Consider the following 22440-nt stretch of genomic DNA (forward strand, 5'->3'; position numbering starts at 1 on the left):
AAGATGACGCAGCCCATGAGGGGGGACCAGGCCCACCAGCCGGCCCCAGCCCGCAAGTCAGCCAGCCTGTCCTCGCCAAGCGCGGCTCGCCGCCTATACCGCAACTTGTCTGGAAAGTTCCGTGTGGGCACCAACCCCCCTGCCCTGGAGGACAGTGTGGTGTCAGGACGGGGAGGAGACAAGGAGAGGCTGCGCAAAACCACCATAGTAAGTCAGAGAGAGAGAAAAGGAAAAAATAACAAGCCCAGGAACATTGTAGTCTAAAAATAGGCAGGGAAAACATATACTTGAGATAGTTAGAGAAGCTCAGGTAGTAAGATCACACACCCACCTATCTAACTATTGTAGCAAGTGTTTAGAGAGAGGCATTGTGGGTGTCTGTAGGGGGAGCAGGTTGCACATGATTACAATGCTGAACATTCACTGATAAAAACTAAAATGTCTCAAAGAGCTTTCCCATTCAACTCCATGTGAACTGTGTTTGTGTCGCAGTTCCAGAGTAATGAAGCGTTGTTTGAGGCAGTGGAGCACCAGGAGTTGGACTTGGTACAGCTGCTTCTCTCCCAGTACAGTCTGGAAGAGCTGGACCTCAACACTCCAAACAGCGAGGGCCTCCTGCCGCTCGACATCGCCATCATGACCAACAACGTGCCCATGGCCAAGCTGCTCCTGCGAGCCGGTGCCAAGGAGAGTCCCCACTGTGAGTAGAGGATCCCTATGTGAAAGTTATATCTAATATGGTGATGAAGCAGAGAGTGGACACATGCAACACGCACACACACACACACACACACACACACACACACACACACGCACACACACAATGGAGGTAACAAATTTGTCATTATATCATAGCACAAACACCTACTTCCTGGAGTGTATTCATTTTCTATAATTGATTAACACACTGGAATAAAACCTGAAACATATTTTAAAGGGAGATCATGCAAAGTTCCCAAAGCTCCGATTAAGCCTCTTATTACAGTCCATACGGTTATACAGAGATAATCATTACATACAATTGAGTGTAGTCACTCTATTCATCTTTTGTTCTGTAGAAAATGTCCAAAATCCCTTCTGGGGTCACCACCACATAATCGCTGTACTAATAAGAGTAATGTTTCTCTCATGTATTCATGTTTTTTCCTTGTAAATTTTGACAAGCTTTTTTCTTTTGCTAATATAACTTTGGCTTGCCCACAGGTGAGTCACACCATAGCAAATGCTACCTTGGCTTTCAGCAGGAAGCTTGTTGATTTGCCTGATCCTTAAGCCAATCGAATCGTGTGTGATGTGTGGAAAAAACCAAAGTTAGTTGTCTTCTGCCAATCACCGCTTGTACCCTTTACAAGCTAATGATACGAGTAAAACCACATCTGTCACCCACTGACAGATCTCTAATCATTTTTTTTTTGTAGATTTCAGTCTTCAGCAGAGCTCAGAGCTGATATCAGAAACTTTGTTTGGGCTTCAGCAGCCGCTCAGTGGGAACCTGCAACTGTTGTTATGGAAGCCAAAGCTGCTGTCACAACATCAGCTAAAACCAAAGCTACTGCAGGTGTTGCCCAAAGCAACGATGCACACACAACCAACAACACAATCTTCCACCATGTGCACTAGTACTGCGTTCGTCCACGCACTATTGACAAACTCACTCATTTCTTTCTGTTGTCTTTTGGCAGTGAAAACATATTAAAGGCGATGAAGGGGTGGTAATCATGATGCAATATTAGTCATCTTCGTGAGCACTTTTCACTGTCTGTGATCTGCTGAGCCTCCGCTCCCTTCTTCTGTTAATGATTAGAACTCGCCAGTAAGGCTCCGAGGCTGTTTGTGTTTGTACTTGTGCGCACTCACACACACACACACACACACACACACACACACACACACACACACACACACACACACACACACTTCTTCAGAGCTGAGCCAGACATCTTATAAAGGTATCATTAAATTGAAAACACTTGAATGGAAAGTGGTGTTTACTGAAGTTCGCTCTTTGATTGTGCTCTCTCTCCAGAACCCAAATAACTCATGAGAGAGTGTGAGTGGTGTGTGTGTGTGTGTGTGTGTGTGTGTGTGTGTGTGTGTGTGTGTGTGTGTGTGTGTGTGAGAGAGAGAGGGAGAGAGAGAGAGAGCAACAGCACATAAGGAAAGGAAAGGCTTGCCTTCTGTTTTTGTAAGCATGTACTAATCAAACTCCATCTGAGGAGAATTGACATCAGAGACGCTGCAGACTTTTCCTTAAGCTCTGAAAGCAATTGATTTTGATGCTTATTGATATTTGCCGTGCTTGACTTTACAGTGTGTGGTTACCAGAGAGACAAGGGCAGACAAAGACAATCAAACAAATCTCTAAAGCAACTTCATATTCACGTTATAAATCCCTTGACGGCTCTCAATACGACAGAGCCACTTTAATGTCCTGTTGAGGCTCCCAGCCTTGATGTGAAATAAGGACAAATCAAGACACACGTACACACTGGTGACAGCATCTGGACCCGTTTCTAGGCCTAGAAGGGTTGGAAATGTAAATCAACATGGACCTTCAGCAGTTATCCGTCCAAGGATCCTCAGCAACAATCCTAACTGAAACCCTGACCTTAAAACTCAGGTTCACTTTACCTCTTTCTAAAAGTGACAAACGGCCCTCAGGTCTTCACACAAGTGGCTGAAGAGAACAACAAAACTGACACCCAGAAAAGACGCTCGGATTCAAAGAGAAGCTCACAGCCACTGAGGAGACACAGAGAGAGCCGCAGAATTAAACACCCAGATGGACATTTTGACACGGAGCTTTAAACTTACTGTCAACAGTGGAATCTAACGCTCAACAGTGGAATCTACAATGAACAAACACAGACCACACAGACTAAACACAGACACACACCAGTCCCAAACACTCCAAGAATGACCAGCCACCAAAGAAGAAGTACAGTATGCTACTGTCCTTTGTGACCTTAACAGCTTTACATTACCTGTTGTATAGTTTTATTTAGAGTGATCTGTGTGCATTTGCAATTGCCGTGATTGAGGCCTTTGATCTTCGTGTTACGCCTCCACCAGCCACCATCGCTAACCGCTCAGCCATGATTAGAATATTTTCATTGGGTGTTACATCTCATTTACTATAGTGATGTGTTTTTTGTTTAAGTAAACATCATTGTTCACATTGTTTTAGTAACACCCTACCCCCTTTGAGAAAAACATTCCTCCGATGGAGGCAGCGCGAGGCTGTGGTATACGATATAAATAGATGAGTTATACACATTTTTCCACAAGTTTTGCGGAAAAATAGTTTTACAATGGCCGTTTAAAATGATGTCTATGCATGTTCCCACCATTTTGTGTTCCCTTATAACCGCATATGAAGAATACTCCTCCCTCTCTCACTCCTCTTACTTTCATTGCCCCATTTTCTGTGTCATTTTCTAGGTGATGTCATCTCTAAAGAGGGACTGCTTAGTTACATTAAATGAAGTTTATTGAGGAATCTGCCACAGCATTTTGGCAAACAAAGACATTAAAAAGCGTGGCCTGCAAAAGCAATTTGCAACATTGCAGGCAATTCCTTGCAATATCAGTATTGCCACGTGCATTGTTGAAGCACTTGATCAAAGTAAAGCCGACACAATATTGACTTCCATGATTGAGCTCGTAAATTATATTCTAATGAACACAGTTTTTGTTCTAGTAGATTTAATAGTTCAAATCAAGAAAGTAAAGTTTGTACAGGAAAATTTTCTTTTAATTAAGAACTTTCACTATCGTCTTTTCACATTCACAGTATTTCGCATTTACTCTTTGAATCTTGGTTGGAAAAACAGCCCACTCAGATTTATAGACCAGCATTGCTCAGCTTTGACGTCTATTTACCAATTGTTTTTATGTGTGAATATAAAAGTATTTTCTGGATGTCAGAGTCATTTTAAAATAATGGAGTCACTTTAACATGTGTCTAAGGGTAATTTTCTTTTAATACAGTGGGCATGAATTGACTTCTTTCTCTCTTGTTGTCTCTCCCATGTGTTTCTTAGTTGTGAGTCTGGAGGGCCGAGCAGTGCATTTGGCCACCCTGGTGCAGGAGGCCGAGCAGCGGGTGTCAGAACTTCAGGCCCAGGTGCGGAGCGAGGGGCCCTGTGAACGGGAGGGATCCGACCGGGAGAGGCAGCTAAAAGCCTGGGAGTGGAGGCTCCGACTCTTCAGACGCATGCAGACGGGCTTCGAGCACGCCAGTAAGCCTTCAGGGCAACTTTGATGTTACAGAGATTTTTTCACATGTTGAACAGTTGGGAGAAGTTTGCCGCTCAGATCATCGCAGCAGTCCACCGGTTGTCTTTGGCTTTCATTTTTTTTAGCCCTTTTTCTCTGTTGGCATTCTGTCTGGGCTGAGTTAAATGCTTCCACACTGGGATGCCTAGCAGACAACTGTGTGTGTGTGCAAACATAACGCGCCTGTATTCCTGCTTTAATTTTTTATAGGCATTTCATGACACGTTTAGTGGCAAAGTAGACAGCCACCCCGTGAAAGCAGACACACACACACACTCACACACTCACACACTCACACACACTCCTCCTCTTCCACCCAACCAATCTGCTCTTTGATGCAAAAACGATCTTTCCCTACTTAATAATTCCACATACTTATGTAATTTGATAGGTACGTTGTGTGAACATGGATGGAAATTATACACCACATGTCAAAATGATGTTTATGGAGTTATATTCACAATCACAGTCAATGAGATCCTGGCCTCCTCTCAGTATTGATTAAGTTGACATTAATTTGTGAAGATGGCAGACTACAGATGTGAGGTCCAAGGCATAAGTGAACTAAGCAGCTGCTTAGAACCCACCCAGGGGGCCCCGTAGAGCGCTTCAAATGCCCCACGAGTTCTTTATATATGTTTTTATGACTTACTGTACTATGATGTTTCTTGAGGTTTTTTAATACTATGACATTTTTTTGACTTTATATGCCTTACCATACTATGATGATATGACTATTTTAAACCTTCTTATACAATGATGTTTTTATGCCTTAATCTACCATGAATTGGTTATGGGTCAACATGATGCTACAGTGGTTAGTCTTGTTACCTCACACTCTGTAGGCTGAGGGATCAAACCCCGGGCTGGTGCTTAGGTTAATTAGCGACTTCAATACCTTAGTATACTGTGACTTTTATGCCTTACTTTACTATGATGTTTTTATGCCATACTATACTATGACATATTTCACGTTTTATGCCTTACTATACTATGTTGTCTTTATGAATTTTTATCCCTTCCTATACTATGCCTTACAATACTATGGTAATACTATCCGTTTTTTATGAAATTTTATGCCTTACTATGATGTTTTTTGATGTTTTTATGCCTTGCCATATTATGATGACATTATACTGCTTATTCTTATACAGTTAATTTTTTATGGGTTACTATACTGTCACTTAATGACGTGTCAAGATGATGGTGCAGTGGTTTGAGCTGATACCTCACGCTCATTAGGTTTAGGGTTCGAGTCGCGGGCCAGGAGTATCTCTTTGTGTGGAGTTTTCATGTTCTCCCAATACCTGCATGGATTTTCTCCGGGTGTTTTGCCTTCCTTCCATAAACCAAAGACACGACTTTAGGTTAATTAGTGACACCTGTGCCTTACTATACTATGATGTTTTTTTACATTTTTATGCCTCACTATACTAAAACATTTTCTTGAAATTCTATGCCTTACCATGTTATGATGATAGTATACCTTCTTATACAATGATTTTTTTATCGGTCACTATACTATTAATTGGTGAAGGCTTAAGATGATGGTACAGTGGTTTGAGCTGATACCTCACACTCAGTAAGTTGAGGGTTCGAATCCTGGGCCGGGTGAGATTTTTTGCATGTTCTCCCAATGCCTGCATGAGTTTTCTCTGGGTATTCTGCCTTCTTTCCATAAACCAAAGACCATCTTGTGGTTAATTAGTGACTCCAGTGCCTTACTATACTATGACGTTTTTATGCCTTAGTATACTATGACAGTTTGAGACGTTTTTGTGACATTTTATGCCTTCCTATACTATGACGTTTTTTTACCTTTTATGCCTTCCTATACTATGGCGTTTTTATGGCTTACAATATTATCATGTTTTTATGACATTTTATGACTTACAGTGACGTTTTTTGACGTTTTTATGCCTTACGATATTATACCTTCTTATGCAATTAGTTTTTTATTGGTTACTATACTATCAAAGGGTGACGGGTCAAAATGATGGTAGAGTGGTTTGAGCTGATACCTCACACTCAGTAGGTTAAGGGTTCGAGTCTTGGGCCGGGAGTAAATTTTTGTGTGGAGTTTGCATGTTCTCCCAATGCCTGCATGAGTTTTCTCTGGGTGTTTTGCTTTCCTTCCATAAACCAGAGACACGACTTTAGGTTAATTAGTGACACCTGTGCCTTAGTATACTATGACATTTTTTGACGTTTTTATACCTTACTATACTATGATGTATTTATGATATTTTATTCCTTATTATACTGTGAGGTTTTTTCAAATTTTTTTTCCTTCCTATACTATGAAGTTTTTGTGACATTTTATGCCTCACTATACTATGACGTTTTTTGACATTTTATGCCTTACTATACTATGACGTTTATATGCCTTACTATACTATGACGTTTATATGCCTTACTATACTATGACGTTTATATGCCTTACTATACTATGACGTTTATATGCCTTACTATACTATGACGTTTATATGCCTTACTATACTATGACGTTTATATGCCTTACTATACTATGACGTTTATATGCCTTACTATACTATGACGTTTATATGCCTTACTATACTATGACGTTTATATGCCTTACTATACTATGACGTTTATATGCCTTACTATACTATGACGTTTATATGCCTTACTATACTATGACGTTTATATGCCTTACTATACTATGACGTTTATATGCCTTACTATACTATGACGTTTATATGCCTTACTATACTATGACGTTTATATGCCTTACTATACTATGACGTTTATATGCCTTACTATACTATGACGTTTATATGCCTTACTATACTATGACGTTTATATGCCTTACTATACTATGACGTTTATATGCCTTACTATACTATGACGTTTATATGCCTTACTATACTATGACGTTTATATGCCTTACTATACTATGACGTTTATATGCCTTACTATACTATGACGTTTATATGCCTTACTATACTATGACGTTTATATGCCTTACTATACTATGACGTTTATATGCCTTACTATACTATGACGTTTATATGCCTTACTATACTATGACGTTTATATGCCTTACTATACTATGACGTTTATATGCCTTACTATACTATGACGTTTATATGCCTTACTATACTATGACGTTTATATGCCTTACTATACTATGACGTTTATATGCCTTACTATACTATGACGTTTATATGCCTTACTATACTATGACGTTTATATGCCTTACTATACTATGACGTTTATATGCCTTACTATACTATGACGTTTATATGCCTTACTATACTATGACGTTTATATGCCTTACTATACTATGACGTTTATATGCCTTACTATACTATGACGTTTATATGCCTTACTATACTATGACGTTTATATGCCTTACTATACTATGACGTTTATATGCCTTACTATACTATGACGTTTATATGCCTTACTATACTATGACGTTTATATGCCTTACTATACTATGACGTTTATATGCCTTACTATACTATGACGTTTATATGCCTTACTATACTATGACGTTTATATGCCTTACTATACTATGACGTTTATATGCCTTACTATACTATGACGTTTATATGCCTTACTATACTATGACGTTTATATGCCTTACTATACTATGACGTTTATATGCCTTACTATACTATGACGTTTATATGCCTTACTATACTATGACGTTTATATGCCTTACTATACTATGACGTTTATATGCCTTACTATACTATGACGTTTATATGCCTTACTATACTATGACGTTTATATGCCTTACTATACTATGACGTTTATATGCCTTACTATACTATGACGTTTATATGCCTTACTATACTATGACGTTTATATGCCTTACTATACTATGACGTTTATATGCCTTACTATACTATGACGTTTATATGCCTTACTATACTATGACGTTTATATGCCTTACTATACTATGACGTTTATATGCCTTACTATACTATGACGTTTATATGCCTTACTATACTATGACGTTTATATGCCTTACTATACTATGACGTTTATATGCCTTACTATACTATGACGTTTATATGCCTTACTATACTATGACGTTTATATGCCTTACTATACTATGACGTTTATATGCCTTACTATACTATGACGTTTATATGCCTTACTATACTATGACGTTTATATGCCTTACTATACTATGACGTTTATATGCCTTACTATACTATGACGTTTATATGCCTTACTATACTATGACGTTTATATGCCTTACTATACTATGACGTTTATATGCCTTACTATACTATGACGTTTATATGCCTTACTATACTATGACGTTTATATGCCTTACTATACTATGACGTTTATATGCCTTACTATACTATGACGTTTATATGCCTTACTATACTATGACGTTTATATGCCTTACTATACTATGACGTTTATATGCCTTACTATACTATGACGTTTATATGCCTTACTATACTATGACGTTTATATGCCTTACTATACTATGACGTTTATATGCCTTACTATACTATGACGTTTATATGCCTTACTATACTATGACGTTTATATGCCTTACTATACTATGACGTTTATATGCCTTACTATACTATGACGTTTATATGCCTTACTATACTATGACGTTTATATGCCTTACTATACTATGACGTTTATATGCCTTACTATACTATGACGTTTATATGCCTTACTATACTATGACGTTTATATGCCTTACTATACTATGACGTTTATATGCCTTACTATACTATGACGTTTATATGCCTTACTATACTATGACGTTTATATGCCTTACTATACTATGACGTTTATATGCCTTACTATACTATGACGTTTATATGCCTTACTATACTATGACGTTTATATGCCTTACTATACTATGACGTTTATATGCCTTACTATACTATGACGTTTATATGCCTTACTATACTATGACGTTTATATGCCTTACTATACTATGACGTTTATATGCCTTACTATACTATGACGTTTATATGCCTTACTATACTATGACGTTTATATGCCTTACTATACTATGACGTTTATATGCCTTACTATACTATGACGTTTATATGCCTTACTATACTATGACGTTTATATGCCTTACTATACTATGACGTTTATATGCCTTACTATACTATGACGTTTATATGCCTTACTATACTATGACGTTTATATGCCTTACTATACTATGACGTTTATATGCCTTACTATACTATGACGTTTATATGCCTTACTATACTATGACGTTTATATGCCTTACTATACTATGACGTTTTTATGCCTTACTATACTATGACATTTTTTTATGTTTTTATGCCTTCCTATACTATGACATTTTTTCACGTCTTTATACCTCATTATACTATGACGTTTTCCTGACATTTTATGCCTTTCCATACTATGATATTCTTTGACTTTTTCATACCTTACCATATAGTATGATGTTTTTTTACATTTTCATGCCTTCTATACTACTACATTTGTATGCCTTACTATACTATGATGTTTTTTTATGTTTTTCATTCCTTACTATATTATGGCTTTTTTATGCTTTACTATACTACACTACACTATGAGTTCTGACATATGTACTATATATTACATATTCGTCCCTATATCAAGAGTGATGTTATCATATTTGTCATCTATAAGAGGGTATATTATTATAACATATATACATCCTCTGTATATATGAAGATATCAGTTTATAACATATATGAAATACTCATAGTAAAATCCAACTTTATTAAAACAACATGTTTATATGTTAAATTTAAACATACATGTACATCTTTTATATTCACATATATAATGAACATATACTTATAGGCTTTGGGATTGATACATATATATTTATGTAACATATGTCTACAATATAATCATTTAATATAAACACACATACTAAAATACATGTTTCTATTAGGAAGACATATATGTCAATATATGATATTGTTTCAATTTCTAACAGGTTTCACATGTAATTTTTACATATATAGGCTATACTGCACATACATAAACAGTGTTTATACGATAACTCTGTGACTTTATTGTAATTTCCATCCATTACTGACTGTAAATTGCTTCAATTTCACAAGCATCCGCTACGTGACACTTTTCAAACCTTTTACACTTCAGAAATTGAAACTGCTTCTTTGTAACGGTTATAATGTGTCACATAGCACCTTAGTCAGCTTGTGTTTACCCGTCTGTCTCTCTACTTATTTACTTGACCAACTCTCTCTCTCTGCCTCCTCAGACCCTCCAGACGCTCCCAGTGTAGTCCGCCTGTCTGTCAGCAGCAGCACCAGTCTAAGGGTGGACTTCCAGGAACCTCTCTGTGTCAACTCTGCTGTGGTTACCAAGTACAAAGGTCAGTCACTGTGCCCGTCCCATTGCTTCATTTACGTTTAGTATCACTGTGTGTAAATCTCTGGTGCTAAATGAAATGTCAAAACTTAAGTAAAAAATAATGCCTTCTGGGCATTGACCAATACTAATTTATGTTTTTTATTATCAAGGTTATCAGGGTTATAATATAAGACATGTTAAAAAAGTGTTTGTGTGTGTGTTTGTGTGCATTTGCAGTGAGCTGGAGCAATGCTCCATCCTTCAGTCCTTTGCTGGGTGAGATGGTGGTGGCTGACAGCACTCTGCTGCAGTGCAACATCAGTGGACTCACTTCTGTACGTTCTGCCAGAATTTCTCTCTCCACTATGTTACTGATGGTCTGAAATGCTGTTCAGCTTTTAGTATGATCAATCAGTCAGGATGAATCAGGAAGAGTCTTTTGTTTCAGATTCTGGATTTTTTTTGTTTCACATTTATATAAATCTCTTCAATGTGATGCTGTCAAGAGGAAACACCAGGAGCTGCTAAACTGAAAATAAATTTGACTTATTTTGAAGGTTTCCTGGATAGAAAATCTATCCATGTGTATTTATCCTCCCTTACACCCCTGCACATAAAACCATCTTCATATGAAGCTCGTCAAGTAGACTTATTTCCTCTGTTCCTACCTCAGTTTCTAACAACTAACAGATAAAAAGGCTACAATCATGATTTATATGGTAGTTTATTTGTGACAAAGCAACACAAAGAACCACTAAACTCTAGCTTCTCCAGCTGTTGGTGCTGACCGATAAAAAAATTTAGAAGCTATTCTCCCACATTAAGGCTCCTGATATTATTTACATGTTAGCTTGAGGTGTTTGCCTAGGTGACATTTGAATGCATTTCCCTAGTGTCTCTTCTTTATTACATACATCAACCCAGACACACAAGTCGTACTCACCATCAGTCCCAAATGATGGGGGTGAAAGACTTATGGCCCTGCTCAAAACACAATTGGACAACGTGGCTTATTTGTTTTTTGAAAGTCTTGGCTCCTGACCATTCATAAGCAACAGTTGCAAAACAGCCTCCAAAATGATAAAAAGAGCAGCTTGGTTGCCTGCCACCTGATTTATGTTTGGCATTTTTAAGCGGGCACGTAGACAAATGGACACTCCACTGGTTGTTTGTTATTGTGTGGGAGAAACCCCTTCCCCCTGCTTTAAGACCCCTGCTGCCAGCCAAAGCTCACTCCTGTCACATGACAGGGGTCAAGGCGAGGTCAGGAAGTGTCGGCGGCTGGTTTGATTGATCTGGCTGAGAAAGGAGAGACATAGGCCTGCTGTCTGCACACTGGGCACAGAGACAGACAGAGCTTCTTGATAGGCCCTTCACCCTCCCTTGCACATAGACACACACATACACAATATGAGGAGTAACAGAGACAAAGAGATGCACTTAACCACGCACAAACATGTATGGTTTTACACCTATACGCACATTTACAGATGCACTTTCCTTTTCGGTCATAGCTGTGTGCAACCAAATTGTGCCTTGACTGTCATGTGTCCTGTCCTTCCAGGGGACCCATTACTATGTCCAGGTGTCAGCCTACAACATGAAGGGCTGGGGGCCTCCACTAGTTTCCACCCCTGCCTGCGCTGCACCTTCCAGTAAGTCTCCACTTTGTGTTCGCATATGTGTATGTTCACGCATGTGCCCTAAATTTTACATAAAACAAAACATAAAACTTCCAGTTAACAACAGCTCCAAACAATTGCCCCTGAAGGGTTTTGGCTTGCCTCACTAAATGAACACCAGTGTAAAATAGTTTTCACACAGGACATAGCTGAAAAGCTGTGTGTGTGTGTGTGTGTGTGTGTGTGTGTGTGTGTGTGTGTGTGTGTGTGTGTGTGTGTGTGTGTCCTGCATGAATGATACAATCTCTCATAGCTTTCCCACACATAAAGGGACTTGGACATTGCATCATTTCACATCCGCTCAATTGATTTGGTTATTCTAACGTCATTCCAATGTTGCTTTGACAATATTAAGGGGGGGGGGGGGGGACAGCTGGGCCCTCCTCTGCCAGCAGGCTGGGTGGGTTTTGGGACCCCCACTGTGGACGTCAGTGAGTGTAACCATAGCCTCAGGATGGTGTTTGGGGCTGGCTGGCAGAAGAAGCTGCCCGGGTTCAGCCAAGAAGTTAACCGTGAAGTCATGTGCAACAACAGCTGAGGTGTTGACTCACCACAGCAGCTCTGACCCTCGCTCTCCCATCTATCTATCTATCTATCTATCTATCTATCTTTGAGGTTCTCAAATAAGTTACAAGCGGCAGACGAGGTTTTTGAATTTCTTTTGTAGATCTGTAGACGATAAGATTACATTTGTTGGTTTGTAAGGACATTAATTAATTTAGTGCGAAATAATGAATGTATTTCTGATTTATGAAATGATTCTCTTCAGTTGGTACACACCTACTATAAGAGAGTGAACATAGGTACTGTGATTGTGGGTGTGTTGGCACACTCATTGCACATCTGGGGAACACATGGACATGTTTGTCCTCATCAGCACACCATGTTTTTCAGCAAGTGTGCATGTGTGTGTGTCTGTGTGTGTGTGTGTGTCTTCATTTTAAGAAACTGGGCTTTCCCTCTCTTTTTTTCTACTGTCCACCTCCCTCTCTCCCACCTCCCTCCCTCTCTCGGAGCTAATTTCGATGTTGCGTGTTTGTGTTTTCCATTTGGGCCTACCACTGGAAATATTTGCATGTCTGTGCTGTAGCGCGCGGCGCGGCCCCAACAGTGGGGGCCTTATACCGGCCCATGGACGCCCATTAAAGGGCCCGCTTGTCCTGTCGGGACAGGCACCTTTCCGGGAATAGAGCTCACCGTGTTTCAGCCCCACGCGCCCTCCGGGGGGCTCCAGGAGAGGGAGTTGGGGTGGGGGTGATGGGGGGGTGGGTGGTGGGTGATGGTGGTAGGGGGGAGGGGGGTTATCGCTGACACATCCTCCAGTGAGCAAGCAGGGATGCTGGCTAGCTAACACAGGAGGCAGAATGTTTTGAGGAATCGTTTTCTGCGGAGCTGGTCATCTGTGAGAAGGGAAGGGAAAGTGTGGTGTGTCTGTTTCAGTGTTTTTGTGATGGAGTGTTAGTAAGTTTGTCTATTTGACTAGGAAAGAGGAACACAAAACACAGGAAGAAAAACACAAAGAGGAATAAAAGGAGTCTGAGGTCGCATGACAGTGATGGTATATTCAGAGTCTTTAGCTTTTGAAAGCAGTAGCATGATGTGCGTTGTGTTACTTACTCTCTGTCACTGGGCCAGCCACACTGTGTTTGTGTGTCTGAGTACGTGTGTGTGTGTGTGTGTGTGTGTGTGTGTGTGTGTGTGTGTGTGTGTGTGTGTGTGTGTGTGTGTGTGTGTGTGTGTGCACTGACATCTCAACCCAAATATGTGCGGGGCAGCCAGTTGCACTGGTGCTCAGTGGGTCTGTCTGTCAGCCAACCACAGCTTTCTCACACTGGGGTGGGTGCTGTTTCCTATAGTACACACACTGGACCTGTTTGAGAAGTGGTCCGTCTCACACACCTCACTCTCCTATGATTGGAAGCCTCAGGAACAGAGCCAGCCCAAGGATTTTTAGGGGTCCCAGGCAGAATTTGATTAACCCCCTCCCAATCCTCTGACTGACCTCAGCTGGAGTCCCACTGATGTATGCGTCAACACGGTATAGCCATACAATAGTGAAAGTGTCAAATCAGCCAAGTATAATCTAGACGACTGCTATTTTTACTACAATGAAAACCACCAAAAGAAAGAAAACACATTAACATGTATTTTGAGTATTTCATAACTTAAATGGTCTCTAGGAGCTTGTTGCTGAGTAGTGTGATTCTGACGCATGCTTCAAATGAACAAGTTTTCCATTTAAGTTCAAACAAGAAGTCAAGTTTATTTTCATCTCAGCAAAGTTATTGCTCCATGGTCCATAGATCCAGGTTCAGCAATTTCAAATAAACCAAATGATGGTGATGTATTCAAACATTCCACTGTGAGCGCGATACTGGCCAAAAACTGCACGCTTCCACCAGTAGCAACCTGTCTGTAATACAAATCTTAAAAACCTTGCACACTAAAAAACAAGGAAAGGACTCTCAGTAGTCAACGTTGGCTGATGTGTCTTTATTCGTATAAAAAGAATTCGCCTCTGGACTGATCTACAGTCAAAAGAAGGACCTGTCTTTCTTCCAGTTCAGTTCAAACTGCCATTTGGACTTTATGATAAATACTGAGAAGGCTATGTCTAATACCTGTTATAAACACTTAGTCTGCATGATCGGCCGTACAACCGGCAATCCTATATGTCAGCTCAGAGGCATGTACAGTGTTACATTGAGTGAACTGTAAACTGTTTGAAACTTTAACCTTAAATCAGCAGTCAGCTAAATAACAACAACAGCATGCTAACATGCTCACAATGACAATGCTACTGTGTGGGTTTAATGAGAGGTAAAGGTATAATGTTCACCATCTTAGCCTGGCATGTTATTACTCTAGCATTTGCTAATTAGCACTGCACAGTCTTGCAAATATCTTAAGTTTAAATTTTGTCTTGAGGATAGTGAAACAATGTTATTACAAGTCAACATAAGGGGAACATGGACGTCTGTATGAAATATAATGGCAATCCATCCGATAGTTGTCGAGACGTTTCGCCAAAATATTTCACAAACATGTCAGCCTCATGATGGTGCAAGTAGAAAAGTCAGGAAATCATCAAAGTCAGTAGGAGTGATGCTCTGGGGACCACGGATGTCTGTACAAGTTTTAGTTATTGTTATTGTTGTTAGTTATTTAGTTATCTTACAACTAGGGCATAACAGGATACACACAGTGTGTCTATATCTGCACTATGAATCTTGAAAACAGAACAGAACTTTGCGTGGTCACTCTTCTGATATTTTCTCTCCTAATGTCTGCAGGCTGGAGGGACATCGACGGCAGAGCTCCACGGCAAAGAGGCCAGAAGGAGGCATTAGACCAGCTACTCGGCCAGATAAAAGAAGCTCACCGCCACTGTGTCTGCCATGGTATCAACAGCTTTTTGATCGATTTGATGAGCATGTTTACCTACAAGACTGAAGAGTCATATGAGAGCTTTAGCAGTTTGCGTGACGGTGTGTGTTGACCCCGGGTGAAACCCAAACCCTGAAACCTGATGGTGATAGTGACTTGATGTACTCATTGAACTAAATATGAGCACATGTTATATCTACCATACTATATGTCTAAAACTACCATTGGCTTTAACTATGGAATTACATGCAGTAAATTCTTAGGTAGAATAACAACTTGAGACTACATGACTACAAATACACTTGACCCTAACCTTAAGATCAGTACTGGTATCAGTTGAGTTAAAGTTGAAGCTGAAGTGAAATGTACCCTGAACTGTGGTATGAGCTTCTGACATTAACCCGAGCTTCTGTCGTTTTCACTACGCCTGTCACATCTTAAACAAACACATCTGAATTTTTAGCCACCGTCTAGTTCATGTTTCAGAAATATTCTCGGTGTAAACAAACACGAACACGAGCAACGGACGGTTCGGCTCGCAGGTGTAACACGTCTCACCAATTGCTGTGTTTCATCTCACCTTGACAGACACTTTACAATCTCAGGCACGACAAGTACTTCGGGGGCCATTCACCCTAAGACAGCATGCCACCTCAAAAATAATACCCCCCACCCCACCCCCGTCTCAACAACCCCTCCACCCCCTTATGCGTCTTTCCATGACTCAGCCCTTCCTCTGTTGAAAACCTCTCTCTCTCTGTGACAAAATGCAGATCAGCCTCTCTCACACTCAAGCTGTTTATATCTCCAAACACTGCTGGCTGTAAGTCGGTCCCATAAGTGTCAAAACCTGTCCACACTGACTTTTTTACATGACGGCAAACTGCATTTAGCATTGCGCAAGTCGTCTCTCTTTTTCTCTCACACCCAAATGCCCAAACACACTCGCCCACTTACTATTGTCCACTGTGGCCAGACCATATTTGCCATAGAGCAAGACGCAGTATAATAGTCAGTATTGAGTGGCTCTTGCTTCTTCAGACGGCGACTGATTGAGCATGAGAGTTCAGGCACGGTAGCCAAGGTGGCGTGTCCCGGGGTCATGTTTGTTATTTCTGTAAGAGAAAAGTCTTGGGCTGGAGTCAGGACAAGGCATAAATTAACACTGACTACTGCTGCCCCCACCCCCCACCCTTCCCCCTTCCTCTGCACCCCCCACAGCCCGCCAGTCGTCCTGTCTACTGTCCATACATATACACACGGAAAGATAGACAGGCAGACACATAGATACACATGTACATGAACAGACACAAATATTCATGAACATACTCACTTTCAACTCTGCCCCCCCCACCCCCCACCTTTCCACATGACCATGTACGCACCCCCATCGCAGCCCGGCTCATAGCCCATGCCACCTTCTCTCTCTTGTCCAAACACTATTAATTAAACTTTGAAAGAGGCCTTGACTAACACAGGCAGTCGGCCCTACTTGTCTGTCTTACTCAGTGTCAAACAGGGACTGAGGCCAGGAGGACTGGAGCTGCACAGACTCGCAAGTGGAGAGAAATTTGGGGAGGTGAGAGGGGTCGAGGGGCGCTGTTTTTCCTTGTTACTCCACCTCGACTCTTCCACCTGAAGAGAAAATTAGTTCTTTTCGAGTCCTGAATGGGGGGATTTATTGACTTTAAGTGGCCTGGGGCTGGAGTAAGATCACCTGGGAGGGGAGGAGAGGGGAGGGAATCTGTGAAGGTTTTGGGACTCGAGGTTTCTAATGAGTTGGGAGGTGCGTTATCTCACCAACAGGCGCCCACACAAACACACACATACATATATACACACACCTCCCTCTCTCGCCTCCAACCCCCTCCAGGCCCACTAAAAATAAACATGTCCCCACAGACTTAACTGACCTCCCTGTCAGTGAGTGGCAAAGGGTTAAGACACATACAGACACACACACACACAAATTACTACAGCTCCTTGGCTCCACTCATATGGCTATAGCTCAAGACATGCCATGCTCCAGCAGCTATAGTATGTGCAGGTAAACACACACACACATACGTATACACACAGTTAGTGTTCCTCTGGGACTTGAGAGCTAGTGGTTCCCTCAAGGCCCATAGTCTGCTGCTGGCAGCCAGCATGACTGTCAAATGGTGCCGTGCCACTGGAGCGCATGAAATGTCGAAAAACATTCCCCCTCTAACCGTGTTGTTGGACGTGTCAAGTCTGTTGTCAATTAAGTAACGGCCTGTCAGTGGAAGAGATGTGTCTAGAGTTTGTCAGGACAGGGGTATTCATTGGTGCTAGCGAGAAATTTGGACAACAGTCGCCCATAAGTGCCCTGATTTTCAGCATCAAGAGTATCACTATACTGACTCAGTTATTCTGTTGCTATGAGATTAACGAAATCCTTTCTCTTTTCTCCGTCTTGTCCGCACAGAGCAGTGCAAAGCCCCACCACAAGGCAGGAAGCACTCGGTATCCAAAAGCCTGCGCCACCTCTTCCAACCCACCAGCAAATTTGTAAAAAGTTTGAAAAGGTTGATCATCTTTCTGTCTTTCTTTCTCTGAAAATGAATGGAATCGTAAATACTTGTACATGTTTTCATTGAGGATTCATTTAGCACAGAACACATGATATTCATTATTGAATATCAATAATGAATGTGTGTCATGATTTCCATGCCAGCAGCTAACATTTAGGTCCAATTATCACATTTTTAATGATGTGTGTTTAGTTTGCTATAACGAATGCATCTATAGTGCTTCTACTGTAAAACATGCACTTTTCCTTTGTTACTTTCCAGAGGTCTCTATCTGACGTCCATATTCTACAGAGATGATAACGTGTTGGTGACGCCAGAGGATCAGATTCCTATTGTGGAGGTTGAAGATTCCTACTCCAGTTCACTCATGCAGGACTTCCTCTGGTTCACCAAGGTAGACAGCCAGAATCCAAGGAGGAGAGAGAGAGAGAAAAAAAAAACACACACCAACAAAATTTGACAGATTTCTCAGACCCACTGAAAACCCATTAATACCATCTTCGTGGATAAATAACGGATAAAAACTATGGAAATAAGCGTCAAGTTAATGAACTAATAAACATTAATTGTTGCATAGGATTATGCTAGTTAATGTGTAGTAATTGTGTGGTGCTGTTTGTGTGCATGCACCAGGTGTCCTACCTGTGGGAGGAGATTCCCTGGCTGCAGCAGTGTCTCAGTCCCTCCCAGTCGTCCTGTTCCTGTACTCTGCAGACACGCCTCAAGATGCTGCAGGCTGTCTCCCATCTACAGGTAATGCAGTGCTCAGTAGACTCACACTTAGTGTTTCAAACTATGTGTAAAGGAAATTGTGGCAGTTGTGGTAACTGTGTATATACTAGTCTGAGAGATTTTTTGTGAATATATACCCTCATTCTGTGCCTTTGTCCCTCTGCTGGAAACAAAAAGAAGTAGTAGTTATTATCTGATGTCTTTTCTCAGGGAATGCTGGGAACCCAGGACCTTGGTCAGGTGTATCTTGAGCCAATCAAAGATAAGCATGGTAACGCCCTGCTGGTGCTTCTAAAGGATATGAGTGCCTGTCCCAACCTGGATGGGGTACGCTGGACGCAGCTTTGTAAACTCCAGCTCCAACGCAAGTCCATCTCATCGCCTGAGGAGCCCACCGCCTTGGACATGCTCCTCATCACACTCCATGTGAGTCCAACTGGAAGAGAAGTTCAGTTTTGGAAAATCAGTTATTTTTGCTTTTGTTTTGGAGACAGGCTGTTTCCACGGCATTTAGGAATGGTAGGAGGGTTTGTCAGCAGTGGTTATGGTTTTTATCAGGCTCATTCTTTGCATTTTTCTGTTACCCGGCGATTTAGCAAGATGAAACAGTGTAGTGTAAGGCACTTTGTCAACAACAAAATGCCCATAATCACTGGAAAACATTTATTTATTGAAATTGCTGTAATGTTTTTAAACTCTCATTCACAGAAAACCAGTAAACGTGAGGCTCCGTGGCTGAGACAATAGGACAGTAAATTGAAATGTGCTTCCAATTACGAGTGCTGCTTGTGCAGACACTCTTTATTTAGACAAACATTAATCATCTCTCTCCGCTTCCATTTGCCACCTCCTTTGTAAAGACACATATTGAACTGACTTGCTGTTATATTAATTAAAATGCCGGATTTCAGGTCAAATCTTGAATCCCTGCCAACCCAACATGAATGTTAATCATCTCAAAGTCACTTCACCTTTAAAGCTGTTCATGGAGGCGTTGGTGTTTTGTTTTGAATCTCAGCGTGGTGGACATGATGATGATAATCTAGCAAATTGTTGTTGTTTTGTGTTTTGTAACTAACACTGTGTGGCTGTTTCGTTCACAACGGCTACAAGCTGGAAGCAAACCACAAGTTGATTTTGTCTATATAGCCCGGTAAACTTGATACCATTGTTGCAACGCTGTTTTGTCTCCAGTGTAAGTCGGTTTGTCCTTGTGGTTCCAAAACAATAGTGGAGACTCCCTTTGGCAAAACCACAGTTGACTGAAATATTTGTTTTGTGGCCAGTTATGAACAAATTGTATGATGAAATACATAAAAATGTGCTGATGGGCAGATTTCGCAGTACTGACTTCCACTTTAAACATGTTGGAACAACTTTAGACTGAAGTCTCTCAAGGACTAACAACGGGAAAGCATGAAAATCAAATCATTTAAATGAATGTGAGGATGCTTATAGAGACAAAATTAGAATCATTATTGCAGCACAATCAACCCCAGCCAGCAGTGATCATCCATCCTCTTACCTAGTTTCTATCCACCTGCTGTTCCCAGGAGAAGCTGGCGTATCACAGACGGAGCAGGAAGCTGTTGTCTCCAGGCTTGTACCTGGGCTACCTGAAGCTGTGTACATCAGTGGAGCAGATCAGAGCGCTGGTGCCTCAGAAACTCCCCAACGTCCTCTGTCACACAAAAATTCGGGACAACAGCAACGTGTCCAGGTGGGGAACAAATGGCCAATTCAATGTAGTTGGGATGATCATGTGGTGCAGTTGGTTGAAATTGTGTGTTTGTTTGAAAGTCAGGAGTTTTCACCAGACACCTGACTAAACTTGCCAAACAAATGAAAAAGATACCTGCACATGGACTTAGGCTTTGCTTACATTCCTGTGACTGTGTTTTACACATGTGTTGGGTTCAGAGAGGAGTGGCAGTGGCTGCAGGCCCTCAGCTCTCTCGAGGAGTCCACAGAAATGGACCATGATGTACAGAGTGCTCCACATCGCCTCCTACAGGACCTGCGCAGCGCCATCAAGGACCTGATGGCCCACATCAATGTCCCTGGCAATCAGGTCAGGGTTAGACCAGAGTCCAACTGTTAGACTAGTTAGAATACAAGCTTTTGTACTTTGTGAAGAATACATTTGACTGATACCATGGAACCAGTTGAAAGAAGCCAAGTTCCAGAGGCAGGCAGTAGCAAGAGCTCAAAGCAGTGAAAATGATTCCAAAGGATATTCAGCCAGTTCTGGTTAGACCACTAATTCTACATGATTTCTATAAAAGAACACGGTTTGAATTCCAGCACAACAGTAATCATTGTCCATTTGGCTTAACTCTTTTACCACCCACTCTTCCACCCAGGGGACACTGCTACCAAGTACTATGAAAAGTGACATGAATATAAACATGAATATATTCAGTATATTAATATATGGATGGACAGATAAGACTATTATCAGAATGTAGACCTGAAACCTTAAATATGTTGTTTCCAGATGGGTGGATGTTAAAAAAGCTTAAAAACAACAAATATTGCTTTAGCACTAAGATACTTTTACCCTTGACTTGTTCCACAATAGAGCCAAACAGTGTATTACTGATATGTAATAACCTCTAATTATAGCAAACCATGAAGTTGCCATATTCCTTACTTCTCATTCCACTATCGAGCGTCTGGTTCTACTTTCAAGATACTTAAATGAGTAAAGACTGACTTCATGGTGGCCTAGAAGTCTATGATCCATACACTGTAACTGTGACATCTGCAGTTTGAACGCAAGCAGGGACTCAATCTTTACTACAATCCATCAAATAAAGGCAGAGACGGCATTAAAAACATCATCTTAAAGAATGAGAATGACCTATCAAGCTAAAGATGAAGATCTCAATGGACACGATGTCAGTATTTTGCTTCTGCCTTAAGGTCAGACTTACATAGGCCCACTGAGCTCACCTGTGTCTGTGTGTCTAGGCGCAGGACTTCCGTATTTACAGCCAGGAGGTTGTGGAGTTTGGGGAGAAAGTGTCCTTCTTGTTGCTCCTACCACCTTCAGATGAAGTGTGCACAGCCCCGGGTCAGAACAACCCATACTCTCCCCGCTCTGGCTTCCTCACCCTGCCGCTGCAGATCTTTGAACTCGGTCAGTAGACAAGAAGAAATGGGGACAATATATATAAAACATTATATATACACAAGTATTTACTGGCACAGTGTTTTACTGTCTTTTTTCCTACTGGCTTCCCTTTCTCCCACAGTCCATTTTAATGCCTATTGCCCCAGTTTTATCGGACAGTACTGCAGAGTGTCGGCGTTGCTGGAGCTGGAGTCACTCATGTCCCAGCAGGCGCTAAGAGAGGCCTTTTCTGAGGCTGAGCTGCTTGCTGCTAAGAAGAAACACCAGCAGGTCCAAGAACACATGCAGGTAGGACCAGCCAGCCTGTAAAGTAATACAACATACTCCTCTG

The 22440-nt window shown here is 41.0% G+C and overlaps 1 protein-coding gene across 1 annotated transcript; it reads left to right on the forward strand.

Annotated features, from left to right (window-relative positions):
• The first annotated feature begins 3 nt into the window (after positions 1–3).
• On the forward strand, positions 4–22123 carry LOC111220435 (ankyrin repeat and fibronectin type-III domain-containing protein 1-like). The gene is made up of 14 exons (XM_022743523.1): positions 4–207; positions 493–700; positions 4044–4241; positions 10526–10639; positions 10855–10952; positions 12182–12272; positions 15593–15700; positions 18136–18235; positions 18503–18635; positions 18875–18994; positions 19184–19399; positions 20527–20693; positions 20894–21044; positions 21947–22123. Exons 1-14 carry the CDS (start codon positions 4–6, stop codon positions 22121–22123), a joined length of 2085 nt encoding a protein of 694 aa, XP_022599244.1.
• Positions 22124–22440: the final 317 nt, after the last annotated feature.

Source organism: Seriola dumerili, unplaced genomic scaffold (assembly GCF_002260705.1).
Source record: "Seriola dumerili isolate Sdu_G_001 unplaced genomic scaffold, Sdu_1.0 BDQW01000068.1, whole genome shotgun sequence".
In the NCBI taxonomy this organism is placed as follows: domain Eukaryota; kingdom Metazoa; phylum Chordata; class Actinopteri; order Carangiformes; family Carangidae; genus Seriola; species Seriola dumerili.